This window comes from Hemitrygon akajei, chromosome 10 (genome assembly GCF_048418815.1).
Source record: "Hemitrygon akajei chromosome 10, sHemAka1.3, whole genome shotgun sequence".
Lineage (NCBI taxonomy): Eukaryota > Metazoa > Chordata > Chondrichthyes > Myliobatiformes > Dasyatidae > Hemitrygon > Hemitrygon akajei.
The window spans coordinates 97,545,229-97,570,065 of record NC_133133.1 but is presented as its reverse complement, the minus strand read 5'-3'; the positions used below and the strand labels follow the sequence as shown (position 1 = coordinate 97,570,065).

At 45.5% G+C, this 24,837-nt stretch overlaps 1 protein-coding gene across 2 annotated transcripts in view; it reads left to right on the top strand.

The window, feature by feature from the left end:
• Nucleotides 1-24,518, top strand: part of LOC140734552 (probable G-protein coupled receptor 174) — a 245,617-nt gene extending 221,099 nt beyond the window's left edge. For both annotated transcript variants that reach the window (XM_073058677.1, XM_073058678.1), the window contains exons 4-5: nucleotides 18,030-19,318; nucleotides 23,180-24,518. In XM_073058677.1, coding sequence (XP_072914778.1) covers nucleotides 18,367-19,318; nucleotides 23,180-23,298 — 1,071 coding nt within the window. In that variant the 5' untranslated portion in view covers nucleotides 18,030-18,366 and the 3' untranslated portion in view covers nucleotides 23,299-24,518. The remainder of the gene's footprint in view (nucleotides 1-18,029; nucleotides 19,319-23,179) is intronic.
• The last annotated feature ends 319 nt before the right edge of the window (nucleotides 24,519-24,837 follow it).

Sequence of the window (24,837 nt, the reverse complement as noted above, 5' to 3'; positions counted from 1 at the left end):
GTTAGTACAGTGAGAATGGCTCCAGGACACAGTTAGAACACTGAGAATGGCCCCAGGACCCAGTTAGAACACTGAGAATGGCCCCAGGACACAGTTAGAACAGTGAGAATGGGCCCCAGGACACAGTTAGTACAGTGAGAATGGTCCCAGGACACAGTTAGTGAACTGAGAATGGCCCCAGGACACATTTGGAACACTGAGAATGGCCCCAGGACACAGTTAGTACAGTGCAAATGGCCCCAGGACACAGTTAGTACAGTGAGAATGGCTCCAGGACACAGTTAGTACAGTGAGAATGGCCCCAGGACACAGTTAGTACAGTGAGAATGGCCCCAGGACACAGTTTGAACACTGCGAATGGCCCCAGGACACAGTTAGTACAGTGAGAATGGCTCCAGGACACAGTTAGTACAGTGAGAATGGCCCCAGGACACAGTTAGTACAGTGATAATGGCTCCAGGACACAGTTAGTACAGTGAGAATGGCCCCAGGACACAGTTAGTGAACTGGGAATGGCCCCAGAACACAGTTAGTACAGTGAGAATGGCTCCAGGACACAGTTAGTACAGTGAGAATGGGCCCTGGACACAGTTAGAACACTGAGAAGGGCCCCAGGACAAAGCTAGAACACTGTGAATGGACCCAGGACACAGTTAGAACATGAGAATGGCCCCAGGACACAGTTAGTGAACTGGTAATGGCCCCAGGACTCAGCTAGAACACTGCGAATGGCACCAGGACACAGCTAGAACACTGAGAATGGCCCCAGGACACAGTTGGAACACTGAGAATGGCCCCAGGACACAGTTAGAACACTGAGAATGGCCCCAGGACACAGTTAGTGAACTGAGAATGGCCCCAGAACACAGTTAGTGAACTGGGAATGGCCCCAGAACACAGTTAGTACAGTGAGAATGGCTCCAGGACACAGTTAGAACACTGAGAATGGCCCGAGGACACATTTAGAACAGTGAGAATGGGCCCCAGGACACAGTTGGTACAGTGAGAATGGTCCCAGGACACAGTTAGTGAACTGAGAATGGCCCCAGGACACAGTTAGAACACTGAGAATGGCCCCAGGACACAGTTAGTACAGTGAGAATGGCCCCAGGACACAGTTAATACAGTGAGAATGGCTCCAGGACACTGTTAGTACAGTGGGAATGGCCACAGGACACAGTTAGTACAGTGCGAATGGCCCCAGGACACAGTTAGAACACTGGGAATGGCCCCAGGACAAAGTTAGTACAGTGAGAATGGCTCCAGGACACAGTTAGTACAGTGCGAATGGCCCCAGGACACAGTTAGTAAAGTGAGAATGGCCCCAGGACACAGTTTGAACACTGCGAATGGCCCCAGGACACAGTTAGTACAGTGAGAATGGCTCCAGGACACAGTTAGTACAGTGAGAATGGTCCCAGGACACAGTTAGTACAGTGAGAATGGCCCCAGGACACAGTTAGAACACTGAGAATGACCCCAGGACACATTTAGTACAGTGAGAATGGCCCCAGGACACAGTTAGTGCTGTGAGAATGGCCCCAGGACACAGTTAGAACACTGAGAATGGCCCCAGGACACAGTTATTACAGTGGGAATGGCCCCAGGACAAAGTAAGTGAACTGAGAATGGCCCCAGAACACAGTTATTACACTGAGAATGGCCCCAGGACACAGTTAGTGAACTGAGAATGGCCCCAGAACACAGTTAGTGAACTGGGAATGGCCCCAGAACACAGTTAGTACAGTGAGAATGGCTCCAGGACACAGTTAGAACACTGAGAATGGCCCCAGGACACAGTTAGAACACTGAGAATGGCCCAAGGACACATTTAGAACAGTGAGAATGGGCCCCAGGACACAGTTGGTACAGTGAGAATGGTCCCAGGACACAGTTAGTGAACTGAGAATGGCCCCAGGACACAGTTAGAACACTGAGAATGGCCCCAGGTCACAGTTAGTACAGTGATAATGGCTCCAGGACACAGTACAATGAGAATGGCCCCAGGACACAGTTAGTGAACTGGGAATGGCCCCAGGACACAGTTAGTGAACTGGGAATGTCCCCAGGACACAGTTAGTGAACTGAGAATGGCCCCAGGACACAGTTAGTGAACTGGGAATGGCCCCAGGACACAGTTGGAACACTGAGAATGGCCCCAGAACACAGATAGTACAGTGAGAATGGCACCAGGACACAGTTAGAACACTGAGAATGGCCCCAGAACACAGTTAGTACAGTGAGAATGGCTCCAGGACACAGTTAGTACAGTGAGAATGGCTCCAGGACACAGTTAGTACAGTGAGAATGGTCCCAGGACACAGTTAGTACAGTGAGAATGGCCCCAGGACACAGTTAGAACACTGAGAATGACCCCAGGACACATTTAGTACAGTGAGAATGACCCCAGGACACATTTAGTACAGTGAGAATGGCCCCAGGACACAGTTAGTGCTGTGAGAATGGCCCCAGGACACAGTTAGAACACTGAGAATGGCCCCAGGACACAGTTATTACAGTGGGAATGGCCCCAGGACAAAGTAAGTGAACTGAGAATGGCCCCAGAACACAGTTATTACACTGAGAATGGCCCCAGGACACAGTTAGTGAACTGAGAATGGCCCCAGAACACAGTTAGTGAACTGGGAATGGCCCCAGAACACAGTTAGTACAGTGAGAATGGCTCCAGGACACAGTTAGAACACTGAGAATGGCCCCAGGACACAGTTAGAACACTGAGAATGGCCCAAGGACACATTTAGAACAGTGAGAATGGGCCCCAGGACACAGTTGGTACAGTGAGAATGGTCCCAGGACACAGTTAGTGAACTGAGAATGGCCCCAGGACACAGTTAGAACACTGAGAATGGCCCCAGGTCACAGTTAGTACAGTGAGAATGGCCCCAGGACACAGTTAGAACACAGGGAATGGCCCCAGGACACAGTTAGTACAGTGAGAATGGCCCCAGAACACATTTAGTACAGTGATAATGGCTCCAGGACACAGTTAGTACAGTGAGAATGGCCCCAGGACACAGTTAGTGAACTGGGAATGGCCCCAGAATACAGTTAGTACAGTGATAATGGCTCCAGGACACAGTACAATGAGAATGGCCCCAGGACACAGTTAGTGAACTGGGAATGGCCCCAGGACACAGTTAGTGAACTGGGAATGTCCCCAGGACACAGTTAGTGAACTGAGAATGGCCCCAGGACACAGTTAGTGAACTGGGAATGGCCCCAGGACACAGTTGGAACACTGAGAATGGCCCCAGAACACAGATAGTACAGTGAGAATGGCACCAGGACACAGTTAGAACACTGAGAATGGCCCCAGAACACAGTTAGTACAGTGAGAATGGCCCCAGAACACAGTTAGTACACTGAGAATGGCCCCAGAGCACAGTTAGTACAGTGAGAATGGCCCCAGAACACAGAACACTGAGAATGGCCCCAGAACACAGTTAGTGAACTGGGAATGGCCGCAGGACAAAGCTGGAACACTGTGAATGGACCCAGGACACAGTTAGAACATGAGAATGGCCCCAGGACACAGTTGGTGAACTGCTAATGGCCCCAGGACACAGCTAGAACACTGAGAATTGCCCCAGGACACAGCTAGAACACTGAGAATGGCCCCAGGACACAGTTGGAACACTGAGAATGGCCCCAGGACACAGTTAGAACACTGAGAATGGCCCCAGGACACAGTAAGTGAACTGAGAATGGCCCCAGAACACAGTGAGTGAACTGGGAATGGCCCCAGAACACAGTTATTACAGTGAGAATGGCTCCAGGACACAGTTAGAACACTGAGAATGGCCTCAAGACACAGTTAGAACACTGAGAATGGCCCGAGGACACATTTAGAACAGTGAGAATGGGCCCCAGGACACAGTTGGTACAGTGAGAATGGTCCCAGGACACAGTTAGAACACTGAGAATGGCCCCAGGACACAGTTAGTACAGTGAGAATGGCCCCAGGACACAGTTAGTACAGTGAGAATGGCTCCAGGACACAGTTAGTACAGTGGGAATGGCCCCAGGACACAGTTAGTACAGTGCGAATGGCCCCAGGACACAGTTAGAACACTGGGAATGGCCCCAGGACACAGTTAGTACAGTGAGAATGGCTCCAGGACACAGTACAGTGAGAATGGCCCCAGGACACAGTTTGAACACTGCGAATGGCCCCAGGACACAGTTAGTACAGTGAGAATGGCTCCAGGACACAGTTAGTACAGTGGGAATGGCCCCAGGACACAGTTAGTGAACTGGGAATGGCCCCAGAATACAGTTAGTACAGTGATAATGGCTCCAGGACACAGTTAGTACAATGAGAATAGCCCCAGGACACAGTTAGTGAACTGGGAATGGCCCCAGGACACAGTTAGTGAACTGGGAATGGCCCCATTACACAGTTAGTGAATTGAGAATGGCCCCAGGACACAGTTAGTGAACTGGGAATGGCCCCAGGACACAGTTAGTACAGTGAGAATGGCCCCAGGACACAGTTAGAACACTGAGAAGGGCCCCAGGACACAGTTAGAACAATGAGAAGGGCCCCAGAACCCATTTAGTACAGTGATAATGGCTCCAGGACACAGTTAGTACAGTGAGAATGGCCCCAGGACACAGTTAGTGAACTGGGAATGGCCCCAGAACACAGTTAGTACAGTGAGAATGGCTCCAGGACACAGTTAGTACAGTGAGAATGGCCCCAGGACACAGTTAGAACACTGAGAATGGCCCCAGGACACAGTTAGTACAGTGAGAATGGCCCCAGGACACAGTTATAACACTGAGAATGGCCCCAGGACACAGTTAGAACACTGAGCATGGCTCCAGGACACAGTTAGTACAGTGAGAATGGCTCCAGGACACAGTTAGTACAGTGAGAATGGCCCCAGGACACAGTTAGAACACTGAGAATTGCCCCAGGACACAGTTAGTACTGTGAGAATGGCCCCAGGACACAGATAGAACACTGAGAATGGCCCCAGGACACAGTTAGAACACTGAGAATGGCCCCAGGACACAGTTAGAACACTGACAATGACCCCAGGACACAGTTAGTACAGTGATAATGGCTCCAGGACACAGTTAGTACAGTGAGAATGGCCCCAGGACACAGTTAGTGAACTGGGAATGGCCCCAGGACACAGTTAGTGAACTGGGAATGGCCCCATTCTCAGTTAGTGAACTGGGAATGGCCGCAGGACAAAGCTAGAACACTAAGAATGGACGCAGGGCACAGTTAGATAGATAGATAGATAGATAGATAGATACTTTATTCATCCCCATGGGGAAATTCAGCATTTTTTTCCAATGTCCCATACACTTGTTGTAGCAAAAACTCATTACATACAATACAATACTTAACTCAGTAATAATATGATATGCATCTAAATCACTAGCTCAAAAAGCATTAATAATAGCTTTAAAAAGTTCTTAAGTCCTGGCAGTTGAATTGTAAAGCCTAATGGCATTGGGGAGTATTGACCTCTTCATCCTGTCTGAGGAGCATTGCATCGACAGTAACCTGTCGCTGAAACTGCTTCTCTGTCTCTGGATGGTGCTATGTAGAGGATGTTCAGGGTTTTCCATAATTGACCGTAGCCTACTCAGCGCCCTTCGCTCAGCTACCGATGTTAAACTCTCCAGTACTTTGCCCACGACAGAGCCCGCCTTCCTTATCAGCTTATTAAGACGTGAGGCGTCCTTCTTCTTAATGCTTCCTCCCCAACACGCCACCACAAAGAAGAGGGCGCTCTCAACAACTGACCTATAGAACATCTTCAGCATCTCACTGCAGACATTGAATGACGCCAACCTTCTAAGGAAGTACAGTCGACTCTGTGCCTTCCTGCACAAGGCATCTGTGTTGGCAGTCCAGTCTAGCTTCTCGTCCAACTGTACTCCCAGATACTTGTAGGTCTTAACCTGCTCCACACACTCTCCATTAATGATCACTGGCTCCATGTGAGTCCTAGATCTCCTAAAGTCCACCACCATCTCCTTGGTCTTGGTGACATTGAGACGCAGGTAGTTTGAGTTGCACCATATCACAAAGTCCTGTATCAGTTTCCTATACTCCTCCTCCATGAGAATGGCCCCAGGACACAGTTAGTGAACTGGGAATGGCCCCAGGACACAGCTAGAACACTGAGAATGGCCCCAGGACACAGTTGGAACACTGAGAATGGCCCCAGGACACAGTTAGAACACTGAGAATGGCCCCAGGACACAGTTGGAACACTGAGAATGCCCCCAGAACACAGTTATTACAGTTAGAATGGCTCCAGGACACAGTTAGTGCAGTGAGAATGGGCCCTGGACACAGTTAGTGAACTGTGAATGGCCCCAGGACACAGATAGTACACTGAGAATGGCCCCAGAACACAGTTAGTACAGTGAGAATGGCTCCAGGACACAGTTAGAACACTGAGAATGGCCCCAGGACCCAGTTAGAACACTGAGAATGGCCCCAGGACACAGTTAGAACAGTGAGAATGGGCCCCAGGACACAGTTAGTACAGTGAGAATGGTCCCAGGACACAGTTAGTGAACTGAGAATGGCCCCAGGACACATTTGGAACACTGGGAATGGCCCCAGGACACAGTTAGTACAGTGCGAATGGCCCCAGGACACAGTTAGTACAGTGAGAATGGCTCCAGGACACAGTTAGTACAGTGAGAATGGCCCCAGGACACAGTTAGTACAGTGAGAATGGCCCCAGGACACAGTTTGAACACTGCGAATGGCCCCAGGACACAGTTAGTACAGTGAGAATGACTCCAGGACACAGTTAGTACAGTTAGAATGGCCCCAGGACACAGTTAGTACAGTGATAATGGCTCCAGGACACAGTTAGTACAGTGAGAATGGCCCCAGGACACAGTTAGTGAACTGGGAATGGCCCCAGAACACAGTTAGTACAGTGAGAATGGCTCCAGGACACAGTTAGTACAGTGAGAATGGGCCCTGGACACAGTTAGAACACTGAGAAGGGCCCCAGGACAAAGCTAGAACACTGTGAATGGACCCAGGACACAGTTAGAACATGAGAATGGCCCCAGGACACAGTTAGTGAACTGGTAATGGCCCCAGGACTCAGCTAGAACACTGCGAATGGCACCAGGACACAGCTAGAACACTGAGAATGGCCCCAGGACAGTTGGAACACTGAGAATGGCCCCAGGACACAGTTAGAACACTGAGAATGGCCGCAGGACACAGTTAGTGAACTGAGAATGGCCCCAGAACACAGTTAGTGAACTGGGAATGGCCCCAGAACACAGTTAGTACAGTGAGAATGGCTCCAGGACACAGTTAGAACACTGAGAATGGCCCCAGGACACAGTTAGAACACTGAGAATGGCCCGAGGACACATTTAGAACAGTGAGAATGGGCCCCAGGACACAGTTGGTACAGTGAGAATGGTCCCAGGACACAGTTAGTGAACTGAGAATGGCCACAGGACACAGTTAGAACACTGAGAATGGCCCCAGGACACAGTTAGTACAGTGAGAATGGCCCCAGGACACAGTTAATACAGTGAGAATGGCTCCAGGACACTGTTAGTACAGTGGGAATGGCCACAGGACACAGTTAGTACAGTGCGAATGGCCCCAGGACACAGTTAGAACACTGGGAATGGCCCCAGGACAAAGTTAGTACAGTGAGAATGGCTCCAGGACACAGTTAGTACAGTGCGAATGGCCCCAGGACACAGTTAGTAAAGTGAGAATGGCCCCAGGACACAGTTTGAACACTGCGAATGGCCCCAGGACACAGTTAGTACAGTGAGAATGGCTCCAGGACACAGTTAGTACAGTGAGAATGGTCCCAGGACACAGTTAGTACAGTGAGAATGGCCCCAGGACACAGTTAGAACACTGAGAATGACCCCAGGACACATTTAGTACAGTGAGAATGGCCCCAGGACACAGTTAGTGCTGTGAGAATGGCCCCAGGACACAGTTAGAACACTGAGAATGGCCCCAGGACACAGTTATTACAGTGGGAATGGCCCCAGGACAAAGTAAGTGAACTGAGAATGGCCCCAGAACACAGTTATTACACTGAGAATGGCCCCAGGACACAGTTATTACAGTGGGAATGGCCCCAGGACAAAGTAAGTGAACTGAGAATGGCCCCAGAACACAGTTATTACACTGAGAATGGCCCCAGGACACAGTTAGTGAACTGAGAATGGCCCCAGAACACAGTTAGTGAACTGGGAATGGCCCCAGAACACAGTTAGTACAGTGAGAATGGCTCCAGGACACAGTTAGAACACTGAGATTGGCCCCAGGACACAGAACACTGAGAATGGCCCAAGGACACATTTAGAACAGTGAGAATGGGCCCCAGGACACAGTTGGTACAGTGAGAATGGTCCCAGGACACAGTTAGTGAACTGAGAATGGCCCCAGGACACAGTTAGAACACTGAGAATGGCCCCAGGTCACAGTTAGTACAGTGTGAATGGCCCCAGGACACAGTTAGAACACAGGGAATGGCCCCAGGACACAGTTAGTACAGTGAGAATGGCCCCAGAACACATTTAGTACAGTGATAATGGCTCCAGGACACAGTTAGTACAGTGAGAATGGCCCCAGGACACAGTTTGTGAACTGGGAATGGCCCCAGAATACAGTTAGTACAGTGATAATGGCTCCAGGACACGGTTAGTACAATGAGAATGGCCCCAGGACACAGTTAGTGAACTGGGAATGGCCCCAGGACACAGTTAGTGAACTGGGAATGTCCCCAGGACACAGTTAGTGAACTGAGAATGGCCCCAGGACACAGTTAGTGAACTGGGAATGGCCCCAGGACACAGTTGGAACACTGAGAATGGCCCCAGAACACAGATAGTACAGTGAGAATGGCACCAGGACACAGTTAGAACACTGAGAATGGCCCCAGAACACAGTTAGTACAGTGAGAATGGCCCCAGAACACAGTTAGTACACTGAGAATGGCCCCAGAGCACAGTTAGTACAGTGAGAATGGCCCCAGAACACAGAACACTGAGAATGGCCCCAGAACACAGTTAGTGAACTGGGAATGGCCGCAGGACAAAGCTGGAACACTGTGAATGGACCCAGGACACAGTTAGAACATGAGAATGGCCCCAGGACACAGTTAGTGAACTGCTAATGGCCCCAGGACACAGCTAGAACACTGAGAATTGCCCCAGGACACAGCTAGAACACTGAGAATGGCCCCAGGACACAGTTGGAACACTGAGAATGGCCCCAGGACACAGTTAGAACACTGAGAATGGCCCCAGGACACAGTAAGTGAACTGAGAATGGCCCCAGAACACAGTGAGTGAACTGGGAATGGCCCCAGAACACAGTTATTACAGTGAGAATGGCTCCAGGACACAGTTAGAACACTGAGAATGGCCTCAAGACACAGTTAGAACACTGAGAATGGCCCGAGGACACATTTAGAACAGTGAGAATGGGCCCCAGGACACAGTTGGTACAGTGAGAATGGTCCCAGGACACAGTTAGAACACTGAGAATGGCCCCAGGACACAGTTAGTACAGTGGGAATGGCCCCAGGACACAGTTAGTACAGTGAGAATGGCTCCAGGACACAGTTAGTACAGTGGGAATGGCCCCAGGACACAGTTAGTACAGTGCGAATGGCCCCAGGACACAGTTAGAACACTGGGAATGGCCCCAGGACACAGTTAGTACAGTGAGAATGGCTCCAGGACACAGTTAGTACAGTGAGAATGGCCCCAGGACACAGTTTGAACACTGCGAATGGCCCCAGGACACAGTTAGTACAGTGAGAATGGCTCCAGGACACAGTTAGTACAGTGAGAATGGCCCCAGGACACAGTTAGTACAGTGAGAATGGCCCCAGGACACAGTTAGAACACTGAGAATGACCCCAGGACACAGTTAGTACAGTCAGAATGGCCCCAGGACACAGTTAGTACAGTGAGAATGGCCCCAGGACACAGTTAGTACAGTGAGAATGGCCCCAGGACACAGTTAGTGCTGTGAGAATGGCCCCAGGACACAGTTAGAACACTGAGAATGGCACCAGGACACAGTTATTACAGTGGGAATGGCCCCAGGACAAAGTAAGTGAACTGAGAATGGCCCCAGAACACAGTTAGAACACTGAGAATGGCCCCAGGACACAGATAGTGAACTGAGAATGGCCCCAGAACACAGTTAGTGAACTGGGACTGGCCCCAGAACACAGATAGTACAGTGAGAATGGCTCCAGGACACAGTTAGAACACTGAGAATGGCCCCAGGACACAGTTAGAACACTGAGAATGGCCCGAGGACACATTTAGAACAGTGAGAATTGGCCCCAGGACACAGTTGGTACAGTGAGAATGGTCCCAGGACGCAGTTAGTGAACTGAGAATGGCCCCAGGACACAGTTAGAACACTGAGAATGGCCCCAGAACACAGTTAGTACAGTGAGAATGGCCCCAGGACACAGTTAGTACAGTGAGAATGGCTCCAGGACAGAGTTAGTACAGTGGGAATGGCCACAGGACGCAGTTAGTACAGTGCGAATGGCCCCAGGACTCATTTAGAACACAGGGAATGGCCCCAGGACACAGTTAGTACAGTGAGAATGGCCCCAGTCGACAGTTAGTACAGTGAGAATGGCCCCAGGACACAGTTAGAACACTGAGAATGGCACCAGGACACAGTTAGTACAGTCAGAATGGCCCCAGGACACAGTTAGAACACTGAGAATGGCCCCAGGACACAGTTAGTACAGTGGGAATGGCTCCAGGACACAGTTAGTACAGTGAGAATGGCCCCAGGACACAGTTAGTACAGTGAGAATGGCCCCAGGACACAGTTAGAACACTGAGAATGGCCCCAGGATACAGTTAGTACAGTGAGAATGGCCCCAGGACACAGGTAGTGAACTGGGAATGGCCCCAGGACACAGTTAGTAAACTGAGAATGGCCCCAGGACACAGTTAGTGAACTGGGAATGGCCGCAGGACACAGTTACTGAACTGAGAATGGCCCCAGGACACAGTTAGTGAACTGGGAATGGCCCCAGGACACAGTTAGTGAACTGGGAATGGCCCAAGGACACAGTTAGTACAGTGATGATGGCCCCAGGACACAGGTAAAACACTGAGAATGGCCCCAGGACACAGTTAGTTCAGAAGAGAATGGCCCCAGGACACAGTTAGTACAGTGAGAATTGCCCCAGGACACAGTTGGTACAGTGTGAATGTCCCCAGGACACAGTTAGTACAGTGAGAATGGCCCCAGGACACAGTTAGAACACTGAGAATGGCCCCAGGACACAGTTAGTACAGTGAGAATGGCCCCAGGACACAGTTAGTGAACTGGGAATGGCCCCAGGACACAGTTAGTGAACTGGGAATGGCCCCAGGACACAGTTAGTGAACTGGGAATGGCCCCAGGACACAGTTAGTGAACTGGGAATGGCCCCAGGACACAGTTAGTGAACTGGGAATGGCCCCAGGACACAGTTAGTGAACTGAGAATGGCCCCAGGACACAGTTAGTGAACTGGGAATGGCCCAAGGACACAGTTAGTGAACTGGGAATGGCCCTAGGACACAGTTAGTGAACTGGGAATGGCCCTAGGACTCAGTTAGTACAGTGAGAATGTCCCCAGGACACAGTTTGAATACTGAGAATGGCCCCAGGACACAGTTAGAATACTGAGAATGGCCCCAGGACACAGTTAGAACACTGAGAATGGCTCCAGGACACAGTTAGAACAGTGAGATTGGCCACAGGACACAGTTAGTACAGTGAGAATGGCCCCAGGGCATGGTTAGTACAGTGAGAATGGCCCCAGGGCACAGTAGGAACACTGAGAATGGCCCCAGGACACAGTTAGTACAGTGAGAATTGCCCCAGGACACAGTTAGAACACTGAGAATCGCCCCAGGACACAGTAGTACAGTGAGAATGGCTCCAGGACACAGTTGGTACAGTGTGAATGTCCCCAGGACACAGTTAGTACAGTGAGAATGGCCCCAGGACACTGTTAGAACACTGAGAATGGCCCCAGGACACAGTTAGTACAGTGAGAATGTCCCCAGGACACAGTTAGTGAACTGGGAATGGCCCCAGGACACAGTTAGTGAACTGGGAATGGCCCCAGGACACAGTTAGTGAACTGGGAATGGCCCCAGGACACAGTTAGTGAACTGAGAATGGCCCCAGGACACAGTTACTGAAATGGGAATGGCCCAAGGACACAGTTAGTGAACTGGGAATGGCCCTAGGACACAGTTAGTGAACTGGGAATGGCCCTAGGACTCAGTTAGTACAGTGAGAATGTCCCCAGGACACAGTTAGAATACTGAGAATGGCCCCAGGACACAGTTAGAATACTGAGAATGGCCCCAGGACACAGTTAGAACACTGAGAATGGCTCCAGGACACAGTTAGAACAGTGAGATTGGCCACAGGACACTGTTAGTACAGTTAGTACAGCATGTCAAAGGGGCAATGTTACGATAGTCAGGGAGGATTTCAATATGCATGTAGATTGGGAAAATCAGGTTAGTGTTGTATCTCAAGAGGGGGGATTCGTAGAATGCCCATGAGATGGCTTTTTGGAGCAGTTTGTTGTGAGTCCACTGTGGGATCAGCTATTCTGGAAATGGTGTTGTGCAATGAACTGGATTTGATTAGAGAGCTTAAAGTAAAGTAACCTTGAGGGGACAATAATCATAATAAAGTAAAATTCACCCTGCGGTTTGAGAAGGAGAAGCTAAAATCAGATGTATCAATATTACAGTGGAGGGAACAAAATCGCAAAGGCATAAGAGAGGAGCTAGCCAAAATTGATTGGAAGGGAATACCAGCAGGGATGATGGCAGAGCAGATGTGTTTGGAGTGTCTGGAAGCAGACACATCCTAACAAAGATAGATACATCCTAACGAAGAAATACTGTAAAGTCAGGATGACACAACCTTGGCTGAAAAGAGAAGTCAAAGTCAAAGAGTGGGTATATAATAGATGAAATACTTAGTGGGAAGTCAGAGAATTGGGAAACTTTTGAAAATCAACAGCAGGCAACTGAAAAGCCATTAAGAAAGATGGAAAACAAATGTAAGCAAGACATAATATTAAAGAGAAGTCCAAAAGTTTCCTCAGAAATATATAGTGTAAAAGAGAGGCAAGAGTAGATATCGGACCACTAGAAAACAGTGCTGGAGAAGTAGTAATGGGGGACAAGGAAATGGTGGATTAACTGAATAAGCAGTTTGCAACATTATTCACATTCTAATAGTATGCCGGAAGTTCAAGAATGTCAAAGGGAATAAGTGAGTGAAGTTACCATTACTAGGGAGACAGTGCTTGGGGATCTGACATGTCACCGGTACCAGATGATCTACACCCCAGGTTTCTGAAAGAGGTGGCTGAAGAAATTGTGGAGGCATAAATAATGATCTTTAAAGAAGTAATAGATTCTGGCATGGTTGCTGAGGACTGGAAAATTGCACGTGTCACTCTGCTCTTCAAGAAAGGAGAGAGGCAGAAGAAAGAAAATTACAAGCCAGTTAGTCTGACCTCAGTGGTTGGGAAGATGTTGGAGTTGATTGTTAGGATGTAGTTTTCAGGTACTTGGAGTCACATAATATAATGGGCCAAAATAAACATAGTTTCCTTAAGGGAAAATATTGCCTGACAAATGTGTTGCAATTCTTTGAAGAAATAACAAGCAGGATAGACAAAGAAGAATCATTGAATGTTGCTTTGATTTTCAGAAAGCCTTTGACAAGGTACCACATATAAGGTTGCTTAACAAGTTCAGAGTCCATGGTATTATAGAAAAGATACTAGTATGGATAGAGTGTAGGCTGATTGGCAAGAGGCAAAGTGTGGGAATAAAGGGAGCCTTTACCCATCACCCACCATCTGCTGTTAACCTTTACCGATAATACTCCTAGCATTAAAATAGACACACTTCAAGCTTTCCATCCCATGATATCTACTACTTTGTCCTCGTATTTTTCCTGGCCTGACCTTTACCTTCCTCTCCACCCCTCCAAGATATTGGTTCCCCTCCAGTTGTGGTACAAACAGCCCCTCTAGTACAGGTCACCTCTGCCCAGGAAAGGTTGGAATGATCGAAGAAACTAAAACCCTGCTGCTGCTCCAGTTCCTCAGCCACTAATTAATCTGTACTCTCATCCTATCCCTCTCCTGACTAGCACATAGAACTGGGAGTAATCCAGAGATTACTACGTAAGAGGTCCTGCTCTTCAGCCTCTTTTCTAACTCCCTATTCTGACTGAGTAGGACCCTTTCCACTTTCTCCCTAGGTCACTGATGCCAATGTGCACCACCTCCTCTGGATGCTCACACTCCTTCTTGAGAATATTCTACAGCCGCTCAAAGATATCCTGAACCCTAGCACTTGGGAACAACACACCATCTTGGCATCTCTTTCACAGCACAGAATCTCCTGTCCATCCCCCTAACAGAATCTCCTCTCACTAATGCTCTGCCTGATTTTACCCTTTCTCTGAGCCTCAGAGCCAAACACAGTGACCATAAGACATCAGATATAGGAGCTGTCTCATGCGTGGCACCTTGTCAAAGGACTTCTGAAAATCCAAGTACACATCAACCAATTCTCCTTTGTCTACCCTGCTTGTTATTTCTTCAAAGAATTCCAACAGATTTGTCAGGCAAGATTTTGCTTTGAGGAAACCATGCTGACTATGACCTATTTTATCAAGTGGCCCCTGAGACCTCATCCTAAATAATTAACTCCAACATCTTCCCAACAACTGTATTCAGATTAACTGGCCTATAGTTTCCTTTTTTCTGTCTCTCTCCCTTCTTGAAGAGTGGACATCTGCAACTTTCCAGTCTTCCGGAACCATTCCAGAATCTAGTGAATCTTTAAAATCATTACTAATGCCTCCACGATCTCTTCAGCCACCTCTTTCAGAACTCTGGATTGTACACCATCTGGTCCTGGTGATTTGACCACCTTCAGACCTTTTAGTTTCCCAAGAGCTTTCTCTCTAGTTATGGTAACTTCACAGACTTCATGACCATTGAAACCTGGAACTTCCACCATACTGCTAGAACATTCCACAGTGAAGACTGACGCAAAATACTTACTCTGTTCACCCACCATTTCCTTGTTCCCCATTACTTCCTCTCCAGCATCGTTTTCCAGTGGTCCAATATCCATTCTCACCTCTCTTTTACACTTAATGTATCTGAAAAAACTTTTGGTATCCTCTTTACTTTCCATCTTTACTTTTTTATAACTTTTTTTAGTTGTCTTTTGTTGGTTTTAAAAGCTTTCCAATCCTCTGACTTCCAACTAATTTTTGCTCAATTACATGCCCTCTCTTTGGCTTTTATGTTAGCTTTGACTTCTCTTGTTTGCCATGGTTATGTCATCTTGCCTTTAGAGTACTTCTCCTTCTTTGGGATATATATATATATATATATCTGTGCCTTCCGAATTGCTTCCAGAAATTCCAGCCATTACTGCTCTGCTGTCATCCCTGTCAATTTTCTTTTCCAATGAAGTCCAGCCAACTCCTCTCTCACACCTCTGTAATTCTCTTTACTCCACTGATACATCTGACTTCAGCTTCTCTTTCTAGAATTTTGGGGTGAATTCAATCATATTATGATCACTTGACATCTTTTATCTTAAGCTCTCTAATCAAGTCCAGTTCATTGCACAACACCTAATCCAGAATAGCTGATCCCCTAGTAGGCTCAACCACGAGCTGCTCTAAAATGCTATCTCTTAGGCATCATAGAAGTTCACCCTCTTGGAAAACAGCACCAACCACTGACCTGGCTGCTGTTGCTGCCCCAGCCCGCAGCAACATCCACCTTCTCCTGGTGGTCTCTCACATACTATCTGAAGCCTACACTCTGGGTATGACCACTCAATAAAAGTTACACATATGAGGCTTTCAGCCTCCTGGATGGTCCTGCGTATGTTCAGTTCCAACTCCAGTTCCTTGAACTTGTCAGTCAGGACCCGAAGTTGGATGCACTTCCCACAGATGTGGTCATCAGGGAGACTGTTAGGTACCTGGTAGTCCCACATTTTAGGGGACTACCAGGTACCTTATTCCCATCCTGCTTACACTTTTTATACCGTTGACTCTGCTTCTCAAGATTAAGTTCTAGCCTGTTTTCGCCAAAGTTTGACCACTATAACACTGGTGCACACCAACAATAGCTGCTCCCACAATGGCTGCTCCTCTTAAACATCACTTCTTTTTCTTGGCTCTTGCTCTGTTACTAATAACCTAAGCAATCTCCCACTCCACATACAAGTCCAGACAGGCCCCAATCACTTTGTAAACCTGTTGCGTAAAGTGCACAAAGTACTATCTCCAGTTCACTTTGCCATCTTCTACTTCTCAGATGGTGAAAGACAAAATGTAAATGCCAAAGAATTCAGGAGGCAAAGACATATTGATTGAGTGGTAGGACTAAAGAGTGCTGGTTGATGGGTATTTGTTGTCATTAGCAAGCTGTTACAATATGGGTGTAACAGAGCTCTGCATTCAGTCTAGAAATTTCAGTTTAGACCTAAGTAAAGGGAACATGATGAGATAATAAGAACATAGAACATATAACACAGAGAGTACAGCACAGAAACGGAGAACCCCCCCCCCCCCCCGACCCCATGGCTTGCACTAAATGTGATGTCAAATTAACCTAAATCTCTTCTGCCTGTAAATGAGCCATATCCTTACATTCACTGAATATTCATCTATCTACGTAATAGTCTCCTATCGCAAGTGTTTCCAGCATTCACTTTTGTAGCCCGTTGTAGGCATTCACAACTCTGTGTAAAATAAAGCATACCCCATACATTTTCTTTAAATTTATCCCTCTCACCTTAAATGCATGTCCTCCAGTATTTAACATTTCTTACTATAGGAAAAGATCTGAACTGTCCACCCTTTGTATGTCTCACATACTTTTATATAGTTCTATCTTGTCTCCTTTCAAACTCCAACACTTAAGAGAAAACAACTCATGTTTGACTGATCTCTCCTTGTAGCACACACTCTTTAATCCAGGCAGCATGTCATCAACCCTTTCCTGCACTCTCCAAAGGCTGCACTTCTTTCCTGTCACGGGTTGATCAGAACTTCACACATTAAAGCATATATGTCAAACTCAAGGCCCGCGGGCCAAATCCGGCCCGCGGTGGAATTATCTTTGGCCCGCGAGATAATATCTAATTACTATTAAAGCTGGCCCCAGTAATCGAAGCGCCTATGGCGTATGATATGGCTAATGCTGAGTTTATTCAGGTACCAGGTTTTTCAGGGCTTTTAGTCTTTATTCGGCAGTCTTCTTCATAAGAAACGGAATTTGTAAAGAGAAACACTTTGTAGTTATAGCAGAGACTGAGACACATGAGAGCAGGCTGAAAAAACGGAGGCAACGAAAGCTGCGTTCGCACGCGTCCGACTGATCCGGCCCGCATGAAGCTGCATTTTGCTCAATCCGGCCCGTGACCTAAAATGAGTTTGACACCCCTGCATTAAAGCTTTGGGATTATTTCAAAAATAGTTTAACAAGTTGAGGAAAGTTTAAAACTGGAGGAAGTTATAGATAATCTGGTGAGACAGTAAGAAAACAACAAAAGAAATATCAGCCAGAGAAGTGTCAGATATTTTATTTTGCATGGAAGGAAAGAATACCAACATTAAATCGGAGGATGCTGAACTGTGTGGAGTTACTTAGGTGCATTATTGATGTTAAAGGTGGAAAGGAAGGTCAATAAAGTGACTAAAATGGCTTATAACTGTTAACAAATATTACACAGTGAATCTGTGAGCAAGGGATTTGTGCTGGAACTGGACACAACACACATTTGGGTTATAGTTCAGGTACTGCATACAGTTGAGGGAAGATCTGATTGCACTGGAGATGATGCCATGATTTCTTTGAATGTAATTACTCTTCAGGAATAGAAGGTTTATTGAGCTTCTATTTAATCTTTGTTTTCTGTCAGGCACTCTCCAGAAGGCCAACTGCAGCGGGACCTCCAGCTCCAAGATACTGTCACTTAACAGATAGCAAGAACCTCACCTGTTAATGTCACTGTGCCTATCATAACTCTTTTACATCAACAATGTCTGCAGCCTGAAGCCAGCTTTGGATCAATATTTAATCCTGAAATCAAACTTAATGGTGAAGCAAGATGAAATTAATAATTTGCTACTGAAACACCTTTAAAATATCTTCATAATATATTCCAGCAAATCTTTTTCCAATCACAGGGAATATCCTTCAAAATTTATTTTTTCCAGTTCAGCTACGTTTATTTTCAGTTACAAAGGAACTGAAAAATGACAAACAATTCATCCAACTGCACCGATGAACGATCTGCTACAGATTTACTGTATGCCATCATGTATGTTATAATATTTATACCAGGCCTAATAGCTAATGTTCTAGCTCTTTGGGTATTCCACGCCTATATCAAGGAGACAAAGCGGGCAGTGATATTCATGATTAACTTGGCCATTGCAGACTTGGCACAAGTCATGTCCTTACCACTGCGAATTTTCTACTATCTGAACCATGATTGGCCTTTTGGCAGGTTTTTGTGCATGTTTTGTTTTTACCTTAAATATGTGAACATGTATGCAAGTATATTCTTTCTGGTATGCATCAGTATCCGACGATGCCTGTTCCTAATTCAGCCCTTCAAGTACAATGACTGCAAACGAATGTATGATGTCTATGCAAGTATCATCGGCTGGGTCATTGTGGGTTTGGCTTGCTTGCCCTTCCCACTTATGAGGATTGATACAAAAACCAACTCCAGCCATTTTAACAGCTGCTTTACAGCTCTTCCTATCATACAAATTGGTATCCCTACCTCCGTTGCCATGGTTACACTGGCTGAACTAACAGGATTTGTATTGCCTCTCATAATTACCATAATCTGCTCTTGGAAAACCATCATGTCCCTGCGGCAGAAGAATTCTGTCTTGCAGGACAGTGGGGAGAAGAAGAAAGCCTTAAAGATGGTATTGACCTGCACCATGGTCTTTCTGGTTTGTTTTGCACCATATCACATCACCTTCCCTTTGCATTTTCTGGCCTTGTCAGGGCGCATTGAAAATTGTACAATCAGGACGTTCATACTTAAATTCCACCCAGTCGCACTATGTCTAGCTAGCCTGAACTGTTGTTTAGACCCAGTCATATACTACTTCACAACAGACGAGTTCAGGAGAAGACTATCACGGCAAGAAATCAATGAAAACAGTATGCAGCTCCAATTAATGGAAAGTAGGTGAAGAATTTATTGTCATTGCTAGGTTTCAGTCTTCAGTTTCTTTGTAAATAGAGAAATAGAAGGGAAGTTATTCACTGTTAATGCCTCTGGCTTTAGTATAAATACCTTTCCAGTAATGTTTATATCAAATATATTTCCATATGTTAGACTTTTAAGAAAGGTACATGAATCATTTACAGTGGTGAACAGCTCAAAAATGTCTGTTCAACTGTTCTATTTTGAGAGTTTTGCACTGCAGTGTTGAACGGGTTTGAATATGAGCGTAAGGATTGAGCCATTGAACTATAATGCGCCTTAAATAGATCTGCAGTGTACTGTTTTGGTTCCTTTCTGTCAACCCAACTTCCTATTTCAATCATAGTGGTAACTACGTGGGAGTTTATTCTGTTAGTACCAACTATAGATGGAAAGATATGCTGTCTAGTTTGAAGTTTGCCATAAAACTTGTCATACAGAAACAGCAGAGAGATCTGGCGTGCCTTAAAACAATAATCCAGATCAAATCCATGGGAGTTCAAGTAATTCTCTCAGAGCAGATCGAAGTGACTCATCTGTTCATTTTCAAATTTTTCGTGATTTTTATAAATGACCTGGATGAGGAAGTGGAGGGTGGGTTAGTAAATTTGCTGATGACACATAAGTTGGGGGTGCTGTGGATAGTGTGGAGAGCTGACAGAGGTGACAGCGGGACATCGATAGGATGTAAAACTGGGCTGAGAAGTGGCAGATGGAGTTCAACCCAGATAAGTGTGAGGTGGTTCATTTTGGTAGGTCAAATATGATGGCAGGATATAGTATTAGTGGTAAGACTCTTGGCAATGTGGAGGATCATAGGGATCTTGGACACTCAAAGCTGCTATGCAGGTTGACTCTGTGGTTAAGAAAGCATACAGTACATTGGCCTTCATCAACCAAGGGACTGAGTTTAAGAACTAAGAGGTAATGTTACAGCTATATAGGGCCCTGGTCAGACCTCACTTGGAGTACAATGCTCAGTTCTGGTTGCCTCACTGCAGGAAGGACGTGGAAACTATAGAAAGGGTGCAGAGGAGATTTACAAGGATGTTGCCTGGATTGGGGAGCATGCCTTATGAGATTAGATTGAGTGAACTCGGCCTTTTCTCCTTGGAGCGACGGAGGATGCGAGGTGACCTGATCGAGGTGTATAAGATGATGAGAAGCATTGATCATGTGGATAGTCAGAGGCTTTTTCCCAGAGCTGAAATTGCTAACATGAGAGGGCACAGTTTTAAGGTGCTTGAAAGGAGATACAGAGGAGGTGTCAGGGCTAAGTTTTTATGCAGCGAATGGCAAGTACGTGGAATTGGCTGCTGGCAACGGTGGTGGAGGCAGATACAATAGGGTCTTTTAAGAGACTCCCAGATAGGTACTTGGATCCTAGAAAAATAGAGGGCTATGGGTAATCCTGGGTAATTTCAAAAGTAAGTACATGTTCAGCACAGCGTTGTGGGCCGAAGAGCCTGTATTGTGCTGTTGGTTTTCTATGTTTCTATGTTAAGTGTCTTGTTTTTTACAACTCTTTTTACAGTATGTACATCGTCTTACAAAGCTATGAACACAGAATAGTGCAGCACAGTAATAGGCCTTTTGGCCCATAATGTCCTTGCTAAACAGGATGCCAGATTAAAGTAATCCCTTTTTACCTGAATGTAATCCATTTGCCTCCATTCCCTGCATGTTCATTTCCCTATTGATAAACCTCTTAAACACCACTGTTGTAATTACCTCCACCTTCATCCCAGCAGCACATTCTCGGCAACCACCACTTTATAAAAAAAAGCATACCTCCCACACACGCAAACACTGGATATTTCAACTCTGGAAAAAAGATACTCATTGTCTACTCTCATAACTTTGCCAGATCTCCACTCAGCCTCTGCCACTCAAGATAAGACAACCTAAGTTTATCCAAACAATTCTTTTAGCTAATGCCCTCTGATCCAGGCAACATCCTTTTGAATCTCTTTGCTCCCTCTATAATTGGGTGGTCAGAACGGCACTCAAATCTCTACGTGTGGATTAAATAAAGTATTATACAACTGCAACATGACTTCTTAACTCTTAAACCGTGTCTGACTAACAAAGGCAAATATGGCAAGAATGCTCTTTACTACCCTATCGACTTGTTTTGGCTCTTTTAGCAAGCTGTAGACTTTATCTCCAAAATCCCCTCTGTACGTCAATAGTTTTGCAAAAGGTTTTAAATTATCACCTATAATATAAACACCATTATGTCCCAAATCAAATACGTAGATAACTGGACAATATTCCAAACCTGCTTATGACATCCAGCACAGCAGCATATCCTTCGAACCATCCATGTTGATACCAACTGTCTATGTAAATGCCATTTATCAGCATGTGATAATAAATTAGATGAAGTCAACATGCTTTCCTTAAAGAGAAATCTTGCCTGATAAATCTATTGAAACTTTTTGAGGAAATAATTTATTTAAGGCAGGATAGATAAACGAGTCAGTAGATGTTGGTTACTTGGATTTTCAAAAGTCCTTTGACAAGGTGGCACAAATGTGGCGACTATACAAGGTAAGATCCCATGATATTACAAGAACGATACTAGCAAGATACTAATATAGATAGAAGTTTAGCTGACTGGCAGGGTGAAAAGAAAGGCAATAGAGAGCACCATTTCTTGTTGGCTGATGGTGACTAATGGTGTTTCGCAGGTGTGAAGTATTTGAATGATTTCTTTTCACATTTAATGTCAATGATTTGGATGATGGAATTGATGGACTTTGGCCAAGTTGGCAGGAGATACAAAGATAGGTGGTGGGGCAGGGAGTGATGCAGAAGCAGGAGATCTGCAGAAGGACAAATTAGAAGAATGGGCAAAAAATGACAGATGGAATATAGTGTAGGGAAGTGTATGTTCGTGCACTTTGGTGAAAGGAATAAAGCCACAGACTATTTTTGAAATGATGATAAAATTCAGAAATCAGAGGTGCAAAGGAATGTGGAAGTCTTGTGCAGAATTCCGTAAAGGTTAACTTGCAGGTTAAATCAGTGATAAAGAAGGCAAATGCAATGTTAGCATTCATTTTCAGAGCATTATAGTATAAAAGCAGGGATGTAATGCTGAGGTTTTATAAGGCATTGGCCAGACTGTACTTGGAATATTGTGAGCAGTTTTGGGCTCCTTATCTAAGAAAAGATTTGCTAGCTGGCATTGCAGAGGGTCCAGAGAAGGTAGATGAGAATGATCACAGAAATGAAAGGGTTAATGTATGATGAGTGTTTGATGGCTCTGGGCTGGTACTCGCTAGAGGTTAGAAAAATGAGGGGGGATCTCAGTGAAACCAATTGAAAATTGAAAGGCCTAGATAGAGTGGATGTGGAGCAGATGTTTCCTATAGTGGGAGAGTCTAGGACCAGAGGGCACAGCCTCAGAATAGAAGGACATCTCTTTAGAACAGAGATGAGGGTGGTGAATCTGTGTAATTTATTGCCACAGATGGCTGTGGAGTTCAGGTCATTGGGTATATTTAACATCGAGTTTGATTGGTTCTTGATTAGGACATGTATCAAAGGTTATGGGGAAAAGGCAGGAGAATGGGGCTGTCCTAGTGCAAAGGCTTTGGGAAAGTCTGTCTTTGGAAGTTTCCAGAAATCTCCAGAGATTAAGCCACTGCAAGAATTTTTTTCTTTACATAATGCAAGTATTTATTTATAATAAATATTTACTTAGTTTCAATTACCAGATTATCCTACAGTAAATTATTGTTATATTAAGAAAGCATTGTAGACCATACTTGAATTCTGTTTCAGGCACAATAAGACCATGGCTGAACTTTCATACCTACTCTGTTTTTCAGCCTGTTCCAACAATTGTTCATTCCCTTTGTGCCCAAAGATCAATCCATATCGGCATCAAATATACAATGACAGAAAGACTGCTGCAGGAAAGGCAATGAAAAAGAACTTAAACCCATGAATTCTATATACAGTCTCTGCTTCGGTACAACAAACCCCAACCACTAGGAGCCACAGAATGTCCATAATCTGTCCTGAAGTCCATCGTGATCAGTAGTTGCAAAGACATATGCAATTTCCCCACCAGAAAGCACAAACGGGTTTGATGTGAAGAATCACGGGGTCCAGGAGCCAATGAACTGTAAGCTGGTGCAATTCTTGGAATAAAAATACTATTGCAACTCAAGGCAACAAAGCAGATGCAAACAAGTCAGGAAATTCAGCAACTGCCCAACAACTGTAACATACCCGGACTCTGCAGTGCTGTCAAGATGGCCTAAAATCACTAAGGATCCTCCCAAGCAAGAGCCAGGAGCAGAGAGTATGAGGCACTCAGTATCTGGAAGATCTATATATCAACCTATATTTCACTTTAAGTAAGAACGTCATTGAATAACCAAACCACATTCACTGCCACATTAGAATACTTAAAGGCAGACAGAAGTTATTCAGTTTTTCACACCTGCTTGGCTTTGAGGAGATCTTTGAATTGTTTATTCTGTACACTCTAATTGCCTGTATTCATGATGGAGACCAGAACCGAACGTATTCTTCAGGGGACTGGAGCAAATGAAGTGGCCAGCTGAACAGAACTCACTGGGTGTAATTATATCCTTGACATTGTTGGTACTTTCTCTTCAATGCCAGGACATGCCAGTTGTAGGTATCCGATATTACAGGTTTACACAGGAAACCCAGGGTCACTGCTGCCTGTTGGATCATCTTTTGCATTGGGTTTGATCTTCAAATATCCTTTTCCTTAGGTGACCAAATCATCATCATGTATTGCCTCCCAAGATGTGGACAATGATTCTCAAACAATACAAAATTTCAATTACCTCCCGCACAGGATTCTTTGCCATAAGATTAATCCAATCCTCCTTAAGCATTGCTAGATATAAAAAAGTCACTTCCATCATTGGCTCTCAGGGAAGGTGTCTCAGATGCATTGCTTGAATGGACTCAAGCTACAATTGTCAATTGTTTCTTTAGGTTATGCGAAGTTTATGTTTACTGTGCAATCATAAAATAAGAAATTTAGAGGAGTATGTATACTATAACACCACAAAGACTATTAAAGTGGAGCCAGAATTATGAAAGACCTGACTTACAGAAATCCCACTTTATGCAAGTTCATCCATAAATGTTTGAAGAATTTTGCAATACAGTATTAATAATAATAAAATGCTTCATTTACATGGTGTATATTCCATGAGTTTAATTATGAACACTGTAAGGGTGAATATTTGATGTAGGGAAAGAATCAGGAACAATTTGCATAAGAGAGCTTACAATCAATCCTTCACCACCAGTATTTTCTGCATTTCCAGTATCTGATTCTAAACATCCTTTCTCATAATTGTTTTTTTATTATCAGGAGCACTTTCTCTGCCACTGGGAAAGAGAAGTGAAAAATGGGAATAAAGCAAAGGATGAGAAATATGGTTCCTTTAAATGTAAAAGCTGACAGGGGAGATTTTGTACCTTTTTGCATGGTTTC